The 20,535-nt window shown below is 47.4% G+C and overlaps 2 protein-coding genes across 2 annotated transcripts in view; both read right to left on the bottom strand.

Moving 5' to 3' along the window:
• Positions 1–3,680: 3,680 nt before the first annotated feature.
• OCSTAMP (osteoclast stimulatory transmembrane protein) lies at positions 3,681–7,208 on the bottom strand. The gene is made up of 3 exons (XM_005439027.3): positions 7,085–7,208; positions 5,123–6,167; positions 3,681–4,113 (listed from the first exon to the last, which is right to left on the bottom strand). Exons 1-3 carry the CDS (start codon positions 7,126–7,128, stop codon positions 3,772–3,774), a joined length of 1,431 nt encoding a protein of 476 aa, XP_005439084.2. The 5' UTR covers positions 7,129–7,208; the 3' UTR covers positions 3,681–3,771.
• A 5,044-nt stretch (positions 7,209–12,252) lies between these two features.
• The window catches only part of SLC13A3 (solute carrier family 13 member 3), a 28,400-nt gene continuing 20,117 nt past the window's right edge, over positions 12,253–20,535 (bottom strand). The window contains exons 7-13 of the mRNA XM_005438997.3: positions 19,806–19,901; positions 17,900–18,004; positions 16,806–16,903; positions 15,491–15,603; positions 14,964–15,125; positions 14,489–14,626; positions 12,253–13,889 (exon numbers count right to left, since the gene is read on the bottom strand). Of these exons, the coding sequence (XP_005439054.2) occupies positions 13,704–13,889; positions 14,489–14,626; positions 14,964–15,125; positions 15,491–15,603; positions 16,806–16,903; positions 17,900–18,004; positions 19,806–19,901 (898 nt within the window). The 3' untranslated portion in view covers positions 12,253–13,703. The remainder of the gene's footprint in view (positions 13,890–14,488; positions 14,627–14,963; positions 15,126–15,490; positions 15,604–16,805; positions 16,904–17,899; positions 18,005–19,805; positions 19,902–20,535) is intronic.

Genomic DNA, 20,535 nt, shown 5'->3' on the forward strand with positions numbered 1-20,535 from the left:
TCCAGTTCCCTGCTCCAGCTCCCTCAAAATCAACAACAACATTTCCACTGGTGGCAGCTGGAACAGATTTGAGTTACAATGACAAGCTGCTGACGGCAGGGTCAGGGCTGGCATCAGCAAAGGTGTAGGCTGGCACTAACGAGCAACAGCAAGGAAGTTTGGCAGCCATCAGTAACTGCTCCCCAGCCCCCGCAAGCACCCCAGCCCTGTCTTCGCCTGATTGCACACAAACATCTGACCCTGAACTTTCAGCTTCATGAACATCCAAACCTAGAAGCCAGATGTGATGAAATCCTTCCCTGCAGAAAGCAGCTAGAGACAGCAGACAAGCCACTGTGCTGCTGTAGGAGCAGCGCTGCCCAGCAGTGATGTCCCCCCTGGAGGAGGGGGACATGCAGGACCTCCAGACCCAGTGCTGGGGCCTTGTGGGTGGAAGCAACGCCTGGCAAAGCCCTGCTCCCTCCCGCCTGTGGGACAGGCTGGGTGGAAACAGAGGCAACAAGAGCCACAACTGCCAAAGCAAAGGTGGGAGCATGGAGGGGCTCTGAGGGCTGAAAATCCCTTAGCAAATAATGAGGTTTGTAAATTAGTCCTACTTAATAAAAATATCTGAATAAATTAACAGTGCCTGCTGGTTAAGTCTGTTCAACATTTCTCAGTTGCACTGTTAAGCAAACCCTGGCAAGGCAGCCTACCTCTTGAGTGCATGGCATGCCTGTAATGGGTAGCATTTTCTGGTTTGTCATGCCTTTATCTTGCTGAGGAACAAGATGTCCCAGGAGATTAAAGCCATTTCCAGCAGCTCTGCCTCCCACCAGCCCCCCTGGCCAGGGAAGACACAGCTGATGTGCTGCACAAGCTGTTCCTGCTGAAGCAGGGACTGTTGGAGCATCCTCTGCTCCTCAGGACCTCCCGTCCAACTTTTGTTCCTGGAGTCCTGCTGACACCCCCGGGGAGGTGAAAAAGCAAGTTAATACAGGGATTAAGCTCCTTCCAGCCATGCTGGCAGGTCCCCTCTGCTCACCCCACACAGGCCGCCCCAGGTCTCCCCACACTTCTTCAGGTTTTATTTCATACCTGCAGTTTCCCCATGACTCTCCTCACTGGTCCCTCAGGTTGGAAACCACTCGGAGTTCTTCCCTGAGTGTCCCACTCGGGTGTCACATCTGCCGCAGTTCCCTGGGCTTAGTTTCTCGCATGAAAAGCTGAGCTCTGGGTGAAGTGGCATAACAGCAAAGCACCAGGTTTCAACATGCCCTTTCTCCTCAAAACAGATTCATCACTTAACCACGTACATATGATACACACCTGTATTCAACGACATCACCTCAAGCCACAGTACTCTTGTGTAAACACCTTTTCACAGGCATTGATTTCTCAGTGACACTCAAGTATACCAGCCTTCAGCAGGCACATGTTCTAACACCAGTACAACTTCACGCTAAAATAACCATAAGGGCTATCAAAGTGACTTCTTCCTTCCTACATTTAAAAAAAAAAAACCCTTCTGACACTACTGAGATGACACTTCACAGCACAACACTTCCAGCATTTATTACCCTCCTTTCTAAGTAACAAACCTTGGAAAAGCCAGTTTTTCAGCTACACCCAGCCCTCACCTCCTCACCAGCACTTCACAAGGTCTTCATCTTCCAAACCCAGCTCCTTCCCTTTCTGATTCCTACACGGCTATTAAAGCTAAGAGCCCTACATGAGGGTCAGGAGGTGGAGGAGATGGACAGCACCTGGGTCACAATCCTCTGCCTCCTGTGGCAGATGTCCAAACCAGGGCAGGAGAATTAACCCCTAGACGCAGGCAACAAGGGCTCTGCTGCCCATGGGTCCCTGTCAATGAACCTGCTGAGATACCCACCAAAGAGCTTTATAAAATCTTGTCCTTAGTCTCTTCTGCAAAATGGAAATGGGAGTACATCTCTGCTTCATGAAGGGTTTATGAAGAATGCGACTTTGGGGGCAGAGCAACAGTACCTCACAGTGATTATTATCCTTTCCAGCAGATGTAATTATGCTAATCAAGGCTTGTCTGATGCTAAATTTTACAGTATAGAAGTGCAAAGTTCCCAGGATTAGTCTTTAGCAGTTGAAATTTAGAGGGAGCTGAAGGAAACTCTATAAAAGATGGGGAGAACTGCTACGGACTGGGGTCAGGTTTTCCAAATAAGTATGATTTTTTTGAGGCTGAAAAGGGGTGTTTCAGGAGCTGCCTCACACGCTGCTCAGCTGCCCTGGCTGGGAGTTGGGCAGTGCCTGTTTAAAAGATGCAACGGGACACTCAGGGTGGTATTTACCCTCTTAGTCCATCTCTGTGGTCTCATCTGCTCCGAACCCCCATCTGAACCCAGAGGGCCCATCTCTAAAGTAAAGCCCACCCCCATGCTTGTGCCCAGCACTTCACCATTTCAGCCTTCACTCCCTATGCCCCATTCTCCTTTGAAGACCACCCTCAGAAGGCAGAGAAAGGAGCTGGACCTTGCTCAGGGTGAGGGGGGGGACAGTACCTAAATGCTGCTGACCATAAAGAATTTTTTTTTTAAAGATTAATGTGCATCTCTTGCAAAAAGAAGATAAGTCTTCCGAAGGAAAATCTTTTTTTAAAGATGTGCTAGTTGGAAGGCAACATGCTGCTGGGATGATTTGCTGGCTGAAGGGGCTCCTCTGTTCTCTGTTTAACCCCTGGCTCCAGATAACTTTGGCTACTCAGTGGGCACATGGAAATGTGTTTGCTTTCCCCAAACAGAACAAACATTTTATGCAGAAACCCTTTGCCAAAGCCCCCTAGCAGCTGTAGAGGCAGAAAGGTGCTTGGATTAATCATTGGAATAGTGGGGAATCAAGAAACCTGGGGAGATTATTGCATCAGGGCTTTGTTAGATAGAGGTTTTTTTAAAAAAATATAATCCAGACCTACTTTGTTTCAAGCACCTCAGAAGCCAAGAGAATTCGGTGCATCTGGCTGCAGCTGCCACTTCACTTCTATAATTTAATCTCATCGAGGTGCATTATGTCAAATAATTACCTTAATGAAGACTCTAATGGGGGAAGAGAGGAAAATAATAGAGATGCTTTGAAGAAATGAAGCTGCAAAGTTGCTTTGTTTTTAACCTGATTTCCACCACCACCCAAGCCCAGGCTGTGCATCTCATGGTTATATTGGTCTTGAATTTATTCCAGTGGGCTGAAATTACACTTTCATTGATGAATAAACTATCTTCTAAAGGCTAATATTTATCCAGTCTACCCAGGTTTCTGTGCATGAAACCGAAAAGAAAAACTCCCTGAAAATTAAATTAATCAAGTCAAATGTGTTTCCTTTCTTGCTGCCCAAAGGGATAACTTGAGGAAGAAAGGAAGCATGTACTTCTTCTAGCATGGATGTGGTGGGGGAGGTAAATGAGCTCTTCCCCCACCCTGAGTCCCACATATTTCCCCATTAGCCTTGCCTAATGATGCAGATATCCTCCAAGTCCCATGAACTATCTCCCACCACTCCTGGACCAGCTGACTCCAGACCTTCTAGATTAAAAAAAAAAAAAAAAAGTAAATTATTTAGCCCATTTTCCTCAAATTAATGCAAAATGTGACATCTTTTTTTTTTTTTTTTTTTTATTTCTGTGTATTTTGGCAAGTATTTTTCCCCAGACTCCAAACACTTCTCTGACTGGAAAAATTAAATGTGTGATCCCATTGCAGAAGCCTGTGCCCAGCCACTGCCACAGGTCTCAGGCACCCCCTCTGTTTCCAAAAGCACCCTTAGTTTCTCACGCAGTTTTGCTCCTCCTTGTGCTTCCTGCACAGCTTCTTGTAGAGGTAAAGCACTCGCTTCTCCTCCCAGCTCTGGAAGAAGGAGGCTGCGATTTTTCTGCACAGACGATGTGCATAGGTTTCCAGGAATACGGTGGCATAGAGGATGCAGAAGAGCAGCCCCACGACGAGCAGCACAGAGAGGTTGGGAGGCATCGGAGGGGTGAGCTTGCAGTGGGCAGAGCTGAAGATCAGAGAATGGTGGTAGCTTTTTTCAAAGTCCTGATGTGGTAATTCTTCATCAGAATGTTGAAAAAGTTTCGTATGATAAGGCAGGATTGCTATTTTAGCCTGAAATAGAGAGAGTTAAAAGTTACATGGAGTATGAACAAACCAACAGCAACTGGTTACTACAAAAACATCAGCCTAAGAGTATGTGATCACCATTACAGCTTGTGCATTAAAGACAAGGACATTGAAGTGCACATACACGTCAGGCTGGGTGAGAATAGCAGCATGTGTAGGTGCTGAGTACTTGGCACGGTTCAACCCAGTCCTACCCATCATTTGTATCTGCTGTTACAGAGAGCACAACAGGTATTCACTGTGTGAGATTTACAATGAAAGACATAATCCAGGCAGCAGTATTTGTGGCTGTGTATTTGAATATTAGAAGCTTTTTCTAAGCCCTGATTATTTTACTGTAAATTCATCACAGGCAGGTACCTGCACCCAAGAACCCCAGGGCTGGGGAGGGAGGCAGGCTGCACGGTAGCACAGGAAAGCTAAAAATCCAAAAAATCCAAACTCAAACTAGCCCAGATAAAGGATATTAAAACAGATGGAAACTGGAGAGGTTTGTGAAAGGGATTGCACAGGGTAACAGCAAAGCCAGTGAACAGAGCCTTCTCCTTAAATAACAAATAAGAGCCCGTGCAGCAAGATGAGGAAACATCCTGCTTCCCCCTTCCTCTTGTGCTGCACCCACTCTGCGGTGGGAGGTGGACACCCAGTCCCCCACCCTGCCTGGGGAAGGGACCTAGAGATACGGGGTGTCTGGCTGCCACGTGCTGGCAGTGTCAGTGCAGCGTGAGGCACTGTTTGCTCCACTCCTCGCTCCCAGGGGCTGTAATTTGGAGCGGGTATATGGTGCAATTTGATGTACTGGAAGGAGCAGCTGAGGTTGTGCCTCTACCTCCTCCCCCCCCCAAGCCTATTGCTCATCCAGCTGGCTGCTGGGGAGACACCTAAGGATCATGTAAATAAGGCTACAAAGGCTGTGATCCCCACCATGACCTCCTGTGGTGTGACACACATTGGGGTCCCTGCACAGAGAAGGCCAGGGCACCCCAGTACTTACACTGTATTTGATGCTGAAAGTGACAGGCACCACAGAGAACTGAGCTGCCTTTCTCACCACAGTGTCTGCCATGCTGAAGGCAAAGTGGTCCATTGCCACCACCACCAGCATCACCATCAGGGCCACGGTGAGCAGCATGGCTTGCATGAGGCACAGCATCACTTCTTCCCGGGACAACTTCAGGCCTGTTGGTCGAATGAGGTTTTTGGATGAGTCCACCAGCAGATGAGCTGCATTTCTGTCCACAGCTAAACGCTCCAGCTCCTTGGTGATATAAAAATTGTCAAAGTGGAGTTTGGTGAGGTATTTTTTCAAATACCAGGTGGACCCAAAACAGAGATAGAACATGGAGAAGCCAGCAACCAGCTTGTTGCCTATTCTTATAGAGTCTTTGACCAGTACCTCAGCAGCCAAAAAGTCCCTCCCAATTTTCTCACCAGCAAGGTGCATTTGCTGATAGATCAAGGAGCTGTTCTTAAACAAAGAAAACTGAAAATGTCCATTCATAGGCCTATAAACATTAATTGAATGAAGGGTTCCTTGGATTGCATCCCCAAACTCCCAGGAAGCTGTCTGTAGCAGAGCAGTTGAGTTCAAAAGGCTCTCAGACGAATTCTTGCAGATGCACTCAATGACCTGCAGTATGGTTTTAATATTCCTTATGATGTTGGGTGTTACATTAACCGCTACTATCATGATGCAGGTTGACAAGAGAAGTTTCCGGCCCTGTTTGGTACCCAACGTAGGCATGATCATACTGAAGACACAACGGGCAGGGTGCACCAAGAAAAGGGTCAGCAGAAGGAGCAGACTGAAGGAGATGGCCGTTGCAATGGAGAGATGCCAGGAGTACTCCAGGGAGGCAAACATCCAGTTGTAGAAGAGGCCCCCTGTCACTGCTGTAATGCAGGAACACTGCAGAAACAAGGTCCACAGCTCTTTGCTGTTTGCTGGGACAGGCTTGGAGTAAATCCACCATAGGTCTGCCGTGGTCCTGCGCACCTCTGGGAGCAGACAGTTCTCACAGTAGACACGGGCTCTTATCCTGTGAAAAGAACAAGCACCCAGGTGTTAGCGGAGGAAGCAGAGAAATGCACTAATTAGGGGGCTTTCTCCAGGTGAGCACTCACGAGTTTTTACAGTGCCCTTCTCTGAGCACCTCTGGTCTCACTCTGCTTCTCTGCTAACCTGACCTCTTCCCTGGAAGCATGCAGGACAGGGAAGTTCAAGGCATTTCTTGAAAGGTCAAATGCCAAGTACAACGTGACTGCTCCTCCTCTAACACAAGCACACGAAAGCACTGTTATTCTATAGCCACTGTTTTATTATAAAAAAATCATAACAAAGTCATTCGGAGGCGTCAACTCCTTGGCAGTAGCTAAAAGCAGCTTTAGTGGCTATTTAGAGGATGCTGGAGGAAGAGGAGGCTCCTGGCTGCTGTGGAAATCATTAGACCAGCTCTGTAATTACAAGGTGTTCAGTGGGTAAGAGGCAGTTGAGTGGGAGTTTCTGATCTCCCTGCCTCTTAGGAGGAGACCAAACCAAAATCTGCAGGTTTAAGGGTGACAAACACAGAACTGATCATAGAAAACAGTGTCATGCTGAAACTCCAGTGCCAGAGGAAATCTCCAAGGATAAGAATTTGGCTACTGTGGACAGGATGAAATGTCCCATAAAGCTATTTAAATGTCTAATGGAAACAAACATTTGGGAAGGAAGATAATTTCTCAGGCTTCACATCTGGAGCCACTCTCCAGAGACCAGAAAACCTGGTGGGGGGAAGTTGCCTCTCCCCAGGGTTAAACCCAGCCAGGCAATCCCTGTCTCCCCCCACCCGATAGCAGCCTCAGTTATCCTTTGAGGGAGGATTTTGGCTAGCAAAGAGGTTTTTCAGTGGAAAAAGGCCATTCAACAGCTATCAAGACAGAGGAAAGGAGAGGGGTTAAAGCAGCCACTACATACCCAGTGGCAGAGAGGTGTCTCAGTCTTGCTCGAAAACTGTCCATGCTCTAGTGCTGTATTGCTCCGAGAAAGGATCCTGGATGCAGCTGTGGGGAGGTGCAGGATAGGAAACCAAGGCAGCTGGCACTAGAGAGCCAGGACTAAAAAAAAAAAAAAAATGCTTTAAGGCAATCCAGATCAACAGTGCTGTCAATTCTTGAAGTGTGTGGACAAACCTGGTGTGTGAAGCCTGGGAAATAACACCACAAAAGGACAGAGTCAGGATGCACAGCACTGCTCAGGCTTTACACCTCTTCTGGTCTTACTGTTGCAGAGAAGGCTTATTTTCATGACACAGCTGAAAAAAAAATGAGTCAGTGACATATGGACTGACAAAGATGGAGCAAGCATCACATGGAACATAGGGTGTCACAACCCCTTGTGGGGATATCAGCTGTCTCGTCCCAGCTGACTTCTCCCACTTCCCATCACTGAGCTGCAAGGTTGGGATTTCTCTCAGAGGGAAGGGGACCTTTTCCTCTTCCAGACATCAGTCCTGGCACAAAGGGCATGGCAGGGTCCAGCAAACCACATGCTGACAATCGTCCATCTGTTCTGGCAGACTGCTGCTCCCTGCTGAAACTGTGAGCTGACATGCAGGGTTCACAAAGTGTTTAAAGGCTCATGTCATAGTCCTAGCCAAGGAAGGGTAAAGCTTCAAACTTGAACCCTTCGCAATTCCCTATGGCCAGCAAATTCACTGGAGATAAAACCCTGCCAAGGCAGGATTCCCAAACTGCTGAGAAGCTCCCAGATGTACAGGCCAGGATGTATGGTCCCCATGGGACCAACTCGCCTGACCCCTGGGATGTGCAGGGCACGGTGCTCCAGCCACCACACCTGCTCACCAGGAGACAAGGACCAGCCTGTGGTGTTTGCGGCTCAGTTATGTTTCTGTACAAGAGGGTTCTCCCTCCTCTGTTCAGTTGGCAAACAAGAAACTCGTACACGCACTGCCTAGCCCTCGCATGGAACCTGCGGGTCACAGGAGCCTTCCCTGGCTCCCACCAAACCCGCCCCTTTGCCAGACACCCTCATACTAAGCCACCGCTTGTGGGCAAAGGTGACACAGCTCTCCCAGCCACCGCTGAGCCCATTCCTCACAGGGACCCGCTGTCCCTGCCGAGCTGAGCCAAGCCCTCCGCCGGCTGGGAACCGCTGGGCCCCCGGGATGTTCTCATGCTCCCCTGGGCGGGAGAGGGCGAAGGGCTGGAGGTCATCCCTGTCCCGGCTGCCCCTGGGACGCAGCACGTGGGGCTCTGCTCTCCGCCAGCTTCCCCGGGGGACACAGCCAGACCCATGGCAGCAGCAGCTGCTGGAGGACAAGCCATGATGAGCAAACCTCTTCCCACCCCCTCAGCCCTTCCTGCAGGTACCTGCCAAGGGCCTTTCTGCCCTTGCTCCACTCCACGGCTCTGCTTTATAGTTATTTTTCTTTTTCTTGTGTGGCCAGTAGAGCAAAGCTTTCCTCCTGTTGTCCTGGAGCACAGATGCTGAATGAGAAACTCTGGCTCCAGTCGGGAAGAGGCACCAACCAGGCAGGCGTCACAGAAAGTGCTATTTGTCCAGAGCATCCATAGCAATTGCTTGCACAGGCCATGAATTAGGTCTGGCATTCAATGTGCAGACTATAAAGGACCACCCTAAAAGGCTCATAGCTGTACCCTGCAAAGCTCATCACATTCTTCTTCTTTCTCACTGTACTTCAGAGCTAACTGATATTAGCATCAGCCCCTGGGACCCTAAGCAAGGCTAAGCGGGTAGCTTTCTGGGGCAGAAAAAAACCCATAAAATTACAATAGACTATAAAACCAAAAAAACCTTCATGTCCACAACATTGAGATAAGTGTGTTCTGAGTCTGCTACACCGTCTTGTGAAGGGGAACTGAAGTTCATGCAGAATCTGTGCTTGCCCAGTAACTCCAGGCAAGACCAAGGAACACTTGCAAAGCCAAACCTAGGCACTGCCTCTGGCTCAGCTCAGGACTGATCGCAGGCTGCACTTTGTGGGGCAGAGGGAGTGCCTACACCTAAGATATCTTCGATTTTATACCCCGAACTGCTAATCTGTAAATGAGCTAAACCCACCAACACCTAGCATTCACCAGGACACAGTGAACAAGCTTGCTTTGTCAAAAAAAACCACAAAAACAAACCAAAAAACCACCTCGATGAAGAGCGTGTGCTAATAGCGGCACCGGGAGCAGGCACCGCGCAGCTCAGCGAGGCAGCTGTGACATCTTGCGGCCACTTTCTGCTAAAGTACCTCAAGGTCTGTGCTCGCTCCAGCTCAGGAACTAAAGAAGCCTCTGGGTGGGAAAGTCTTACGGAAAAGTGAGGAAGTGAAGGAGAAACGGGTGGCTGGCGAGCCGGTGCTGGGGATGCGTGTGCTGCATCCCCCTGGGATGCTCCGAGGTGCCTTTTCCCACCCTGTGTCACTAGGAGCTTGTGGCCCAGCTCCCCGGTGCTATAAAAGGGGGTTTGCTGTCTTGACAAGCTCCAGCCTCTGTAGAGCTCAAGCTCCAAAATTCCCTAAGATCTCTGCTTTAGACTTTTCAGCACTACAGCAGTAGAAAAAGAGACTCGCATACCTACAACCAGCTTGCTGTAAGACAACAGGTTTCATTTGTGTTGTAGCCACACAGCATAGCCTGGCTTTGCCCTGGTTAGGGATGATGCCTGAGCTCGTACCCACCAGGACAGAGATTTTAAATCCCTTTCTGCTTTGCAGACTGCAGAGCTCACGGAGAGGGTCTCAGGGTGGTCCGAACAGGAGTTGCTTGCCAAGACACCTGCACGTTCAACCTGTAGCACTAGTGTAACCCCATGGTGGTGTCGATGATGGGAGGGGGTGCAAGGTACAGGAGCAGCTGTATCACAGGTAGAAGCAGGGGGTACATGAACTAAACAACTTAAGAAAATTACTAGGGTAAAGAAGATGAATGGAGGGCTAAAAATAGGATGATTTATCTCCACAGCAATATCATCTGCACCTGTTGATCTTGTTATTTTGCCAATTCAAGAAATTGAGGGTACGGGAAAGATTAGCCCATTAGTGGTGATTCTTTGCTTGTTAAAATCACATGCAAATGAACAACTTATGGTGATACAGAGCCAGGTCATGCCTTCTTATGTTTCTACTGCAGAAACAGAAAAATCCCAGCAATATCCTTCCAGTGACTGATGAGGGATAAATGTGGTAAGGGAACCAAGGCTATCTAACCTGCAATAGCTGAATTTCCCGTATCGTGCCGGGCTTTCATTTGTTCCTGGAATCTCTCCCTTTGGCTCCTGAGCTCCCAGCATCGCTGCCAGGTACAATTCGGCTGAGCACAGCCCCAGAACCACTCACCGCTGCAAAGACCCATACAGCTGCTCCTCTGTGTGAACTGTTTGTAAAGCAACCAGAATGCTTCTGGGATAAAAGATGCTACAAAACGCTTTTCCTACTGTAAATAAACCAGAATTATTTTCCTCCAAGTGTCTCAGGAGAACATGTGGATGTTGGTCCAGGATCGGATGGGGAACATCAAAGGAGTAAAGCAGAAATATTCTGGATGTTGAGTTTCAATGCGTGAGTGGCATTTCCTGTTAATTAAAATTCACAAGCAGGCTGCTAATGTGAATGGCTTTTGTGATGGTTGTGGTATTTTTACATTCCTAGAGAAACGGTGCATAGGCGGGCAAAGTTGCTTTAAAATAACACAAAGTCACAGAAAGTTAGTACAGCACTTGAAATGCCCTTTCCTGGGAATTTTTCTATCTTTGTTCACATCACAGACCCTTAACGGGGCTGACTTACCATTAAAAGCTGCTTTTGGTAAATTTCAGTACTAGCAGCAGCAAATGGAATCAGAAATTATTCACGCAGCCCGGTTCACCCTTGAGCCCCAGAAATACTAAATCTTAAAACCTCTGTTAAAAAAAGAATAAAATAATTAAAAATCAAGCATGCAAGACTAGTCCTGCTCTCACAGATGCCTGGATATGAGAAAGCAGAATTAGGTAATGCTGTCATCCACATGCCTTAAATCAGATCCCCTAGGGAGTCCTGGGAAGCACAGAGGCTGTTGATGGAGCTGGCAGAAGCCAAGTCTTTGACTAAACTAGAGGTTTAGGATCCAGGTGCTCCTCACACCTTTCCCAGGTCTGTCGAGGGCTGGCCATGTGACTTTGCCTAAGTCCCTGGTCCCCCCTCTGCCTTGGTTTCTCTAATGGGCACGGAGGTAACATACCTTCCCTGGCTGCATTTGGGAAATACCTTCTGATCGCTGGACAGACAGTGCTGCAGTCATGCTAGGATGCTGGGAATGATTTTTGGAGACTTCCACACAAACTCTGTGGTCTCAGTTCTGCTTTCATGCCCAAGTAAAACTGTGCCCCTGGGTTCAACTAGGGTGCGCCAAGCCAGAGCTGAGACTGTGAGTAAATCTGCAACCCCTACGTCTGCAGCGGAGCTGGACTGGATGTTACCTTTCAAGCCTCAAAATTAGACAATCCAAAGGCCCTCGCTGCCTGCTCTCCGGGCTGCAGGGACAGAGGAGGCTCTGTTCCAGTGACCGACCCCGCTCCCCAGCAGCAGCAGCATCTCTAGCCGTGGCAGGGCAGCGGGACAGCAGGGCTCCTTGCCGCGACACCCAGCCACACAGGGCACTGCCCGTTCCCTGGCCCCGGGACAGCGATGCTGGGCTGTTCGCAGGACAGCTGGCTGGGAAAGGGAACTGCAGGGAGCAATTTTCCCTTCCCCATTCAGCCCATCTCTGTTAAGGCATGATGAGGAGCGCTGATGCAGAACAACAGCGAGCAAACCCAGCACACAGCCAGCATGGAGCTGCCCTGGAGGAGTGGGATGGTGATACGGGCTATCCCCAGCAAAGGCAGCTGCCAGGGCTGCATCTCTTCAGCAGAGCAGCCCTGAGATGCTGGGCTAGGAGCTTTTCCATTGCTCCACTGCCTAACACGGCTCCAATGTAGGGCTCCATTGTGTTCAGACAAGGAGGGAGACCTCACTGCCCTCCTGCTCTTCCTGGGGAACCACTGCCCAAATCAGGGGTGAAGCTAGGGGAGGGGAAGGCTCGGGCTTTGCCTTTTCTCCCCTCAAGCTACAGAGCAAACAGGACGATGTGATGTGCTAGCAAACGTGCTTTATTGTAGTTTTCCATAATCATTAAGGATTTCATCGAACTTAAAGATTTTGTTGAACATTAAGGAATTTTTTGAACTTTACTGATCAAAGTTCCACATTCAGTGGGTTTTGGCAATTTCGGATGAACCCCCATGAGTCCCCACCTACCATGTGACCCTTGGGTAATCCCTCGAAGCAGCAGCTGTGGCTGGGCAGCATCGCCCTGCCAGCCCTCCCACCTGGCCCTGGGGTTTCTCAGCAACACAGGAGCAGGGGGATGTGCTGGATCCCTACCCCAGGCCAGTCCACCTTGCCAGCTCCACCAGTTTACATCGCCAGAGAAATCTGACCCAGCACCGGGATCCAGTCACTCACCTTCCCTAAACCAAGAATCAGGTCCTTTACCATTCAATCCATCTATTTCAGTGACTGATCTTTTACATTAAATATTTTAGATTCTTACAGAAAATAAAAAAAAAAAATCAAATAAAATGGTGATTAAAATCACAGTCAATTCGCAATGCTTTCATTGAAAGTACCCAAGCAATCTGATTTTGAAAGATGGTAAGAATCAAAGCCTATTTTTCAGAGACGTCAATAATATTCCAATGCAACTTGTCCACTGACCTGTGACTCAGTGGGTCATTCATGAGTGAGTCAGTCTCACAAACCTAAGACTGGCCACATTCACCAACGGTGAAATGCCACCGATGTCCAAAATTACATTAGGAAAATAACTTGGTCCCAAACCCCCAGCTGTGTACTCAGTGCAAAGAACCAGGCAGCAATTACTGTCCCAGGTTTTCAAAACATTGAACATGTTTGGAAACAAACTGTTTTCTTCCTGTTTCCAAAGCATGGAGTAATGCACTGAGTCCTAACAACACATCTCCTGAATCATCCCTTCACACACAAACATGAAGAAATAGTCTTCAGCCTCCATGACAGAATTACTCCTGAGATGGTAACGAGACCACATCCTTCACACCCTGCCAGAGGCACGCAGCCACGCCGCCTTCCCCCCACGCCAGACTCTGATACACTCACTCATATTGGGTTGCACATAAATAATCCAGTTGCTTCCACCCTGTTCCCAGGGCTACTCCCCAAAACGAGGTAGGGTATCAGAAGCTAGAGCAGCAAAGCTCGCTAGCTTTCACAGGGGAAAACGCATCCACCTAAAGATGCTCAACGCTTAAAGGGTTGTCCAGTTAACAACAACCTATGGCAGATGGACTCTGGGAGAGTCTGATCGGTACCTGTGGAAGGTGGGGAAAGATCTTCAGAGAAAATAACAAATGGATGTTGTGACACTGACCAGTATTTCTAAAAAAAAATTAAACCAGAGGGTCCCACACAGTGCGAACAACCACATGGCCTTCCTCCTGCACATACTCTGATGATTCCAGTGCCCAAGTCCTAAGTGAGTGAGTCCTTCCCCGGGGGTGGCTTTGTTCATATTTTATTTAGTGCACTTAAAGTGACATTTTCTACAGCTGGCAAGAGTGAGGTGGCATTTTCTGCATGGATGTTGGCCCATGCAGGGAAGGTCCCCAGCTGGAAGATGCTCTTGGCCCATGTGTTCATAGCCAAGCTAAGAAGTAGAACTCCCATAAGATTCATGAGCAACCCAGTTCTTGCCTACAAAAGAAATACAAAGACAACAGTTGAGTTTAGACTGGACTTCCACAGCATGTGAAGCATGAAGTTATTTGAATATAAACATTACAAAAACGGAAGACTTAATTGCCATTAATATTAGCAACATCTTAAGCAGACTTTCTTAAGGCACAAAGGCCATTCTGCAGATGCTTACCAAGCTTTGATCCATCAAAAACATTAACATCTGTTTAGCCTCAGGAATGTGAGCAGGAACTGGGACTGAGCCTAATTATACTCATAAGCTTTGTTACACTGAGCTGGGGAACGTTTTCTGCATCCAGAAACGTATGAAAGTTGAGCTGCTGACACTAGCAGGAACAGGGGCAGGGTCTGGGAGCTGCTGAGCACATTCAAGACCATCTTTGTCACCATTTGGAACCACGGCAGCTCCAAATTTCACAAGATGAGACTTCATACAGGCTCCTTCCATACCCCTGTGCCTTCAAACACTGCTGAGAACAGTATCAGACTTCTGTCTTTACTATATATTGAACCAGTAACGATCTGGAAAACTCCTTTTCTAAACACTCCGCTCAGGCTGATTCTTTTCAGCATTTTCTGTATCTAAAAGAACTTACCATATCTTTGACCATCAAGTGTCCAGAAGAAAATGCAATTGAGTTAGGAGGTGTAGAGACTGGCAGCATGAACGCATAAGAGCATCCTATAGTTCCTGGTATCATTAAATAGAGGGGATTTACTTTCAGACGAATGGCCTTGAAAAACAGAAAAGAAGAGAAAATGCATCTTGGGGATTCAGTCATAGGCAGATAGATCAAAGGACGCAAACAGCTGGTGCACCGTGCAGAGCCCTATCCCACACCCTGTGAGAAATGATCACGTATCTCGCCAACAACATCTGAGGGATTATTATCCTTCAGTGTCCACATTACGCTACAGGCACTTGCTTTGTTGCTCCCAAGCGTCAGAGCCCAGGGGCAGGAGAACTGCACGGTGCCGGTCACAGCACAGGCACGACACGCGTCTGCCCATCCAAGGGGCAGGGTGAGGAGGGACCAGAGGAGCACTGGTCTTGCCATGGGACAACCTTACCAGCTCTGCCAGGACAGGCAGAAAGATGATAATAGTGGCTGTGTTGCTGGCAAACTCTGTGAATAAGGCGATGACGATCGTGATGAGGATGACAGCCACAGGCGGTGGTACACCCTCCAAGGGATGCAGACGGCCTCCTATCCAAACAGACAAACCAGACTCCTGCAGAAGGGGAGAGCAAGCAAGCAAGCTGGAGAGAGGAGCTCCTGCATCCCTGCAGGTGAATTGATCCTCTCCTAGAACTAGAAACTATATATGTCCTTCCCCGACCTACACCAGCACCTATGTGCAGCATCCCCAGGGTATTTAGCAGCAAGCTGTTTGAAAGGAGTTGCAAGATCTCTTAACCTCCTTAGCTACCTGTTGCGCATTGCTGTCACTTGGAGCTGAGAAACATGTCCTTCGAGTGTTGTGACGCCGCAGATGCAAATCGCCCAGAGCCAAATGAGAACCCCAGGTGACACTCTAACAAAACCCAGGTCTGTCGGGCAGGCTGGCTGCAAGGCGGCACCTGCGGCAGGTCTCACCTCACAGCCCTTTGCCATGGCAAAGCCCCCTCCAAGCAGCAGGATGATGTTCCAGGGCACCGTCTCTTGGGCTTTCCTCCAAGTCAGCAAGGGCTGCGTCTCAGTGTTTGGTGCTAGAAAAAAAGAAACCCTCACATCAAACACCCCCTTGCACATCAGTCATCATCTGACAGTATGATATCATCAGCCTGACATCAGTGCCAAAGCTCACTAAGCATGAGTTGCTGATAAAGCATACATATGGAGTCTCTCAAGCTAGACAATTAGAAGATCATTTAACTTAATATCAGATCTTAAAAAAAAGGAAAAGAAAATAAATTCTAGCACTTAACATTTTCTTTGAGGCCTTCTTGAGGGAACGTTTAATATCAGGTTAATTTTCTCTCTGTAACAGACATAAGCATTGTCTTCAACAGATAGGAGCCCATGGAAGGAGGAAATGTCCTACCATTGGAATTATGAAGACGTTATTAATTTTACACTTGCTGTTCAATAGCTGTTGAGTTTTATAGCCAAGAGCTCATCTCCCCTAAAGGCCATCTCTTAACACCTGATGAAGTGAGCTCTGTCATATCGAAGGATGCACTAATGGGACTGTTAATTTTCTGTTGAATGAGGGCACATACATTTTATCCAGAGGAGGCCTGATTAAACATCTTCCTGTGCACGGACAACACGGCAAATGTGCATGACTCAGAGCAGCCAGTATTTTGTTCCCATAGACACCCAGGCCACTCGTGGATGGGGCAGCATCAGCTGCATCTCCACATGTGGCTTATGAATTAAAATTTGTAACTAATTGCTACTCAGGAGGACAGACCCAAGAGTTCAAAAGAGCTCTTGGTACCAAAGCTTGCTCGAGAGTTTGGGTTTTAGGAGTTTAAATTCTAAATCATTCTAGAAACTATTTCTTGGTACGAGCAACTCACACAGCTCTGCCCTCTCAGGGGTTCATGCTGCCCCCTGAGGGACAGGAGCTGTTTGGGGGTCAGCAACCAAACCCCTGTTTCACATGAGGTCTGCTACAGTAAATCAACAGTGACTTCAGTTCACTTCAGCCCACCACGGCATCATCTCCAGCAGCGATGTGAGCAGCTGAGCCATTCCTGCAATGGGCAGCAGGGCAGCGAGGGCTGAACCTCCCCCGGCCCTTCAGAAACAAAGCCTCCACAGCATCACACTGCACCTCCAAGCCACGCTGCTCCGGCTGCGGGATGGTGTGGGTCCAAGCCAGGACAGTCCTGGCTCCCGCTCCCTGCCTGCCCTGCCAGAGCGCAGCAAGGGCACAGCTCCTGCCCGAGGGTCTCCTACTCACCTTTCAAGTCAAACCACCACCTGAAGGAAGGTTTTTGGGAAGGAAAGAAGAACAGTATAATCACAATGGTGATTCCTGTAACCGCATCCGAGATAAACCTGTCCAAAAGTAGCAGAAACACTTGTAAGAAGCACAAGCCTGTAGAATTATGGAGTTTATGAGAACAGGGATTTACCAAAGAAGATTACATTTCAACAATGCTTGTTGTTCACAGTTCTTTTCTTTTTAATTCCCTGTCAAGCTACATTTCTACAATGGGCTGTGAACCCCCTAGAAAAGCTGCCCTAGAAATGTAAAAACCAAGATCTAAACCCCACCACACTGATGCTCTGGCTGTTCTGACTGCAGAGTCATGGTCAGTCCATGAAGGGTGGTGAGGACAAGTTTCCTCAGGTTACTGCAGGGAGGAAGCAAGGCAGAGCCCAGACTATCCTATTTATATGACCTCTTAGCCAAATTCTCAGACTCTAAGGTGAAAAGCAAACTCCACCCAGCAAAGAGCTCAAGCATGTGATTGTAAGGAGCTGTTAACCGATGAGGAAAAAGTCCATAACTACTTTGTTGTATTAAGGAATAATTTATTAAGCTAGGGCTTTACTTTAAAAAAAATTATGAAGGTCTCTTCTGTTGAGAAATAACGACATCCTCTCTGAGCTTTAGCATTCCCCAACTGCTATATCCACTAGTCTTCCCAAGGTATGAATGTCACAGGAGAGACAAACTTGCCAAACAGGCAGGATAGCACTTGGGGTCAGCTTCTGCCACCTCTCTTCAGTCTCCAGACCTCCAGTGAAATCAGTGGATTGCATAAAGAATTCAGAATTTCACTCTAAATGTACGTTTAAACAGCATGCCCAACATTAAAACCTTAGGGATGGCCTCAGACAGACACATGCCAAGTTCCCACCAGGCATCATGTACCTCCTTCTAGAGGCAGAAACAATAAAGCTGGTCCTGCTACTTGAAGCAGGTTTAATTTATCCCAGGAAACCTGAGCAATAGTGTTAAGCAACATAATCAGAAACCCAGGAATCTCATAGACTCGGAAATGCTATTGAAAAATGTGACAGTGGAATGAAAATAAAAAGTCTTACCCTGGTGCAAACAAGCTTGCCCAACCTGGAATGAATTTGGGATCCCTGGAGAAAAGCATGATTGCAAACATGCAGAAGAAGAAGAAAATTGCCTGTTCTGCAAACCTGAAATGAAAATAAATGCAGTTAAAATGCTGATGTGCTAATCAGGTGGATCCAAGCCAGGACAACTGTTGAGCTCAGGCTGCAGCAGCTTGGGTGAGAAGTTAGGCTGGTTTCCTAAAAATAACTACAGTGAAACATCAGAATAGATTGTAAATCTATTTGCAAATATTGGTATTTGGCAGCAATTATCTCTTATTGGAAGACATTAGGGAGAGGCAAGACAGGCATCAGGAATGCCTAGATGTCAGGAGAGGCATATGCAAGGCTGACCCTGTGTGTGCAGAGTGTGTGTGTGTGGCAGAGAGCACGGGCCAAGCAGCTCCTCGTGGTCATTCCTCTTACCGCTGCCCTCCGGGATGTCCCTCAGGCATGGCCACCCAGGGATGCTCCCACTCCAGTTCAAGCCATGTAAAAGGATGGCTGAGATTCAAATCGTGTATGAGACAGCAGGAACAAGCTTCTTCAAGGTCAAAACCTAAACAGCACCCCTTAGACACATGACGAACAGCAGGGTAAATGGCAATGTCATTCACTAAGGATCCAGTGGAGTCAAGATTTAGCCAAGACAGTGCTCAAAACACTGTTTAAAATCTCTCCGAGCACAAGGAAGGGCATTTAAACCATTGGGGAAAAGCCGCTTGCACTGATTTTAAGTTATGGGGTTGCTAATCAAATTGATAGAGCTCAGCTTAATGGACTTTCTCACTCCTAGACCTCAAAGTGGGACTTTGATTCTTTCAGAGACATTTCGCAGGCTGCTCGATAATGTACCGAATGGAACAAATAAACCAATTTCTTTCATTTACAGCACAGGCACAGACAATTGCCTTTGAAGAACCACTCCATTTTCCACATAACAGCAATAATTACAATGTCGATAGCATGACACAAACATCGCTGAATCGTCACAGCATTGCTGTGAGTATGAAAATATTGGTTTACACATGGAGAAACACAGACCATTTAAGGTTAGACCTACAGTTTCAAAAACATTCACTAGCCCTGGCTGCCCAGAATATCGGTGGCTGGTTGGACATACCTAGGGTTTGATTCCTAGAGATAATCAGCTTTTCCTGTTTCCTTCTTTTTTGGAATTCCTCTTAAGTCTAAAACTCACGATTCTTTCTGCTGGTTCCTTTCTCCAAAATATGATCCCCACCATTGCAATCTGCACCAAGCTTTTTCCAGAAGACAAGACCTTTGAGAAACTACAATAAGAAGCTAAAAGTCCCTTGTCCTGTCTTCACCTAATAGAGCTGAAGGAGTTATTCAGAAAAAAATAATGTATTCCATGACATGGCTCTGACTGCTTTCCATATACTTTCTTTAGCAGCTATTAAGATTCCTTACAGCATATCCACAATCCATGTGATACATTATCATATGGTTCATCAGTCTTTCAAGTAAATGCTTCCTACTTTGCAGAACAGGTATGCACAAACCTTCAGAATTCAGCCTGTGTTGGTTAGTACGTAACACACGCAGGATTGGTTTTGTCCATGGAGCAGAAAAAATTACAAACAGTAATTAAACAACCCAGCATGAATCCACACAAATATGAACTTTGTTGTTGGGAAGATTTGAGCACAAGCTGCTGTTGGCAACTATTCATGTTAGTGAAGGTGAAGAGGCTGGAGCGTGCAAAAAGCAAACTTAAAGAGCTTATGAACACGCTGAGTGGAAACATGCATTTCATCTTCTTCTGAAAAACTTCATTTCCCCCATTCCTCCACTCTTAAGACAGGACATTTCCAAACCCACTTGATTTCTTTTTCATTTCAGCCCCGACTTTACAACTCACTTTGTTGGACCTAGTTTCTGATAGTCCTCCTTTATGACTTCTCTGGCTCGGGCTTCTGCATCCACTCTTATATTTGACTTTTTTGTTCTCCAGCCCCTGCCAAGAAACATGGTTACATTTTTACATGCCTCTAACAGAACTGACACACAGTAGATACTGCATTTCCTACTGCAGCATATGCCTGGCTCCGGGTACCGCTCCAGTGCCTGCTCTGCAACTTGCAAAGAACTGCACATCTCTGGCAGCTCAGTTTGCATTTTCTTCAGATTATGAAGACTAATGATGAAAGGCTCTGGTGCAGACAGAGGCAATAAGGCCCTATTTTATATATCCTTTCTCTATGCATTCACACAACGGAGACCCTGCAGAGGTTGGGAAGCTTCCTCTCATTTACATTCTGAACTGTTTCCTCCAGCATGGGCTCTGATTGCCAAAAGAAAGTCCCAGCAATGCCGGATTTCCTCATCTCTAGCCGTTACCTACTTGGACAGAACAACTGGGAAGAGGGTGACACAGAAAATTAATCTGTCCCTTCATTTCTTGAGTCACTTGCAATTTCCTGGGTGATCCCATGATGCTGCTGAGGATCAACAAAAATGTGAGGAATTTCTAACTGGCCGGGAATGTTAATGTGCTCCTGGCTAAGCCTCTTAGCCCAGCGGCTGTGCTGACTGCACACACAGTTTGCTCCTTTGTAGTATGTGCATACAAATGATATATTCATATCTTG

Source organism: Falco cherrug, chromosome 10 (assembly GCF_023634085.1).
Source record: "Falco cherrug isolate bFalChe1 chromosome 10, bFalChe1.pri, whole genome shotgun sequence".
Classification (NCBI taxonomy): domain Eukaryota; kingdom Metazoa; phylum Chordata; class Aves; order Falconiformes; family Falconidae; genus Falco; species Falco cherrug.

Bases quoted from the DNA above. Each gene is read 5' to 3' on its own strand.
- OCSTAMP (XM_005439027.3), bottom strand. From the start codon at position 7,128: ATGGACAGTTTTCGAGCAAGACTGAGACACCTCTCTGCCACTGG. The intron at 6,168-7,084 runs GTATGTAGTGGC...TTCTTTTCACAG, and splicing joins AGACACCTCTCTGCCACTGG to GATAAGAGCCCGTGTCTACT. The intron at 4,114-5,122 runs GTAAGTACTGGG...TCTCTATTTCAG, and splicing joins CTTTCAGCATCAAATACAGT to GCTAAAATAGCAATCCTGCC.